A 2,083-nucleotide genomic window follows, 5' to 3' on the forward strand; every position below is an offset into this window, starting at 1 on the left:
TAGCTTCATTGCTGCTGATGTATCGTCCCATTTGATATCGTTTTATCTCGTCCACGGGTGCGGACGCTTCACCAACTCCAAAAACTGCCATATCGCTCCCTTTTGTCACATACTTGCAAATATACTTGATTGATTTCACTGAATTACAATACTCGACGTTGATATGCGCTTTAAAACATTTCGAGAGGATCGGAGAGTATGGCACGATCCATCGATTATCGATCTCGACATCACGGTTACGTATTTTAAGCGTAATCATCCTCCCTCCATTTTCGGGAGACCTTCGCCGATAAGACGGATAACCATCATTCCCAGTGACTGTCTCCGGATGTAGACTCCTTGGGTATCTCTTAGTACACACTCCGTCTTTCATGCATGGGGATTTACTGTTGATCGCACCGCAAGGACCATGGATCATGTTCCTAGAAGATCACGGTCCGGAATTTCCGCTGATATTACTCGATCTATCATATCTGGAGTGATTTTGTGAATCAACCAGATCAGGATATGCGCGTGAGGCAATCCTCTCTTCTGCCACTCAATCGAATACATCCAGCATCTCGTCTCCCCAAACACGAAATGCTTGACGATGAAATCCATTAAGGATTTCAATTTCTGCTTGAAAACACGCGCGATTATATCATGTCGATCCGCAGCCGTTTGTCCCTGCAGCAAATTTGCCTTGATTTCTTCCCAAGCAGGATTGCATGTGATCGTGATGAACAAATCAGGGCGACCATACACACGAACGTATGTCATCGCATCCTGCGCGTATTCATGCATATGGCGAGGACTTCCCGTGAAAGTCGCCGGAAGAATGACTGGGCATCCGAGTTGATTGGGGTTCACACTCCCGTCAGAAACTACCGCATCACGAAGATGGACGTACTCTTCAGATCGTAACTTAGTCTGATTCAACCGAATGAATGGTAGGCGTTCGCTTTCAATCTTGGCATACATATCAACAACATATTGATGAAATAATTGCCTACACTTCAATATATGATTGTCCTCGTTCTGACGAATCATCAATCGATATGAATAGTAATTCATAGCACTGACCTTCTTGTCAGACTCATCACCCGTCACCGCGTTTCTCATTTTGATGTTAAAGTGATATCCATCATCCCCTTGACCAAAATATGATCGGGTACTGTAAAGCGTCGTAGGAACGATGTGTTTCAGAGACTCTTTGGAGGTCACCATTCCTGCGATGAAGAATTATGTCACGGGACTTAAATTCCTCTCCAGCTATCACGATTGCTACTTCATTGATTGTGGGAGCATTGTATCGCTTTTCGTGTTCCCCCGCCGGCGTCTTGTCCGCTCTTATGACAACCACATAATCATCAGCTGGCATGCGTTCCAGAGCGATCGTGAACAGCTTCACCATCCTGTTGTACTGATGGAAGAGCTTTTGTAAAGAACCAACGATTTCCCTATCTGTACCAGAATGGATACTGCATCGTCGATCGACCTGTTCCTCGGCGTTTCCCATAAAATAAATTTGGAGAAACTCATGATCGGCATCCAGCAATGGCAAAAGAGACCCATGACGATGATACACCTGACCTTGGATTTTGAAGCTCGGCATGTAGGACCCACGTATGATTTCAGTCGCACCAAATGATGTCATTTGAAAACATGAATTGTACATGCGAATATTGGCTAAAAAATGCTGCGATTTCTTCGTTTGTCCGCTCATCAGAGTTGACAACGGCTCAGGTGGTGGGTGTAAATCGAGTAGTTTGACCTTGCCCCCGGCACAGCACATTCCTGGACTTTCGTTTGCGAATTTCAATGCACGACAAAACTTACATACGCTTGTCATCTCACCGATTTCAAGGCCAGCATATGTGATATAATCATGAAAAGGATCATACTCAAATGCTGCGCAATTCAATTCCTGCCGTGCCTGCTCTCTAGAACGACGACTCCGCAGCCTTTTCTGTAGCAATCTAGCCGACCTCTCATCCTCAGTTTCACCGGAGCGCACATGTGAAGAGCGCAGTCGGTTTTGTTCTAGTCTCACCATACTTTGTTCTGGCGATTCCAGAGACCGAGAAAGAGAGTGATGGATACG

General features: G+C 45.4%; 1 protein-coding gene across 1 annotated transcript; it reads right to left on the reverse strand.

The window, feature by feature from the left end:
- Positions 1–1,123: 1,123 nt before the first annotated feature.
- Positions 1,124–1,831, reverse strand: LOC114828182 (uncharacterized). Its single transcript, XM_029111211.1, has one exon. It carries the CDS (start codon positions 1,829–1,831, stop codon positions 1,124–1,126), a length of 708 nt encoding a protein of 235 aa, XP_028967044.1.
- Positions 1,832–2,083: the final 252 nt, after the last annotated feature.

Source organism: Galendromus occidentalis, unplaced genomic scaffold, assembly GCF_000255335.2.
Source record: "Galendromus occidentalis unplaced genomic scaffold, Mocc_1.1 scf7180000077401, whole genome shotgun sequence".
Classification (NCBI taxonomy): domain Eukaryota; kingdom Metazoa; phylum Arthropoda; class Arachnida; order Mesostigmata; family Phytoseiidae; genus Galendromus; species Galendromus occidentalis.

What these genes read in the sequence shown, in the direction of transcription:
- LOC114828182 (XM_029111211.1), bottom strand. Translation starts at nt 1,831, where the DNA reads ATGACAAGCGTATGTAAGTTTTGTCGTGCATTGAAATTCGCAAACGAA.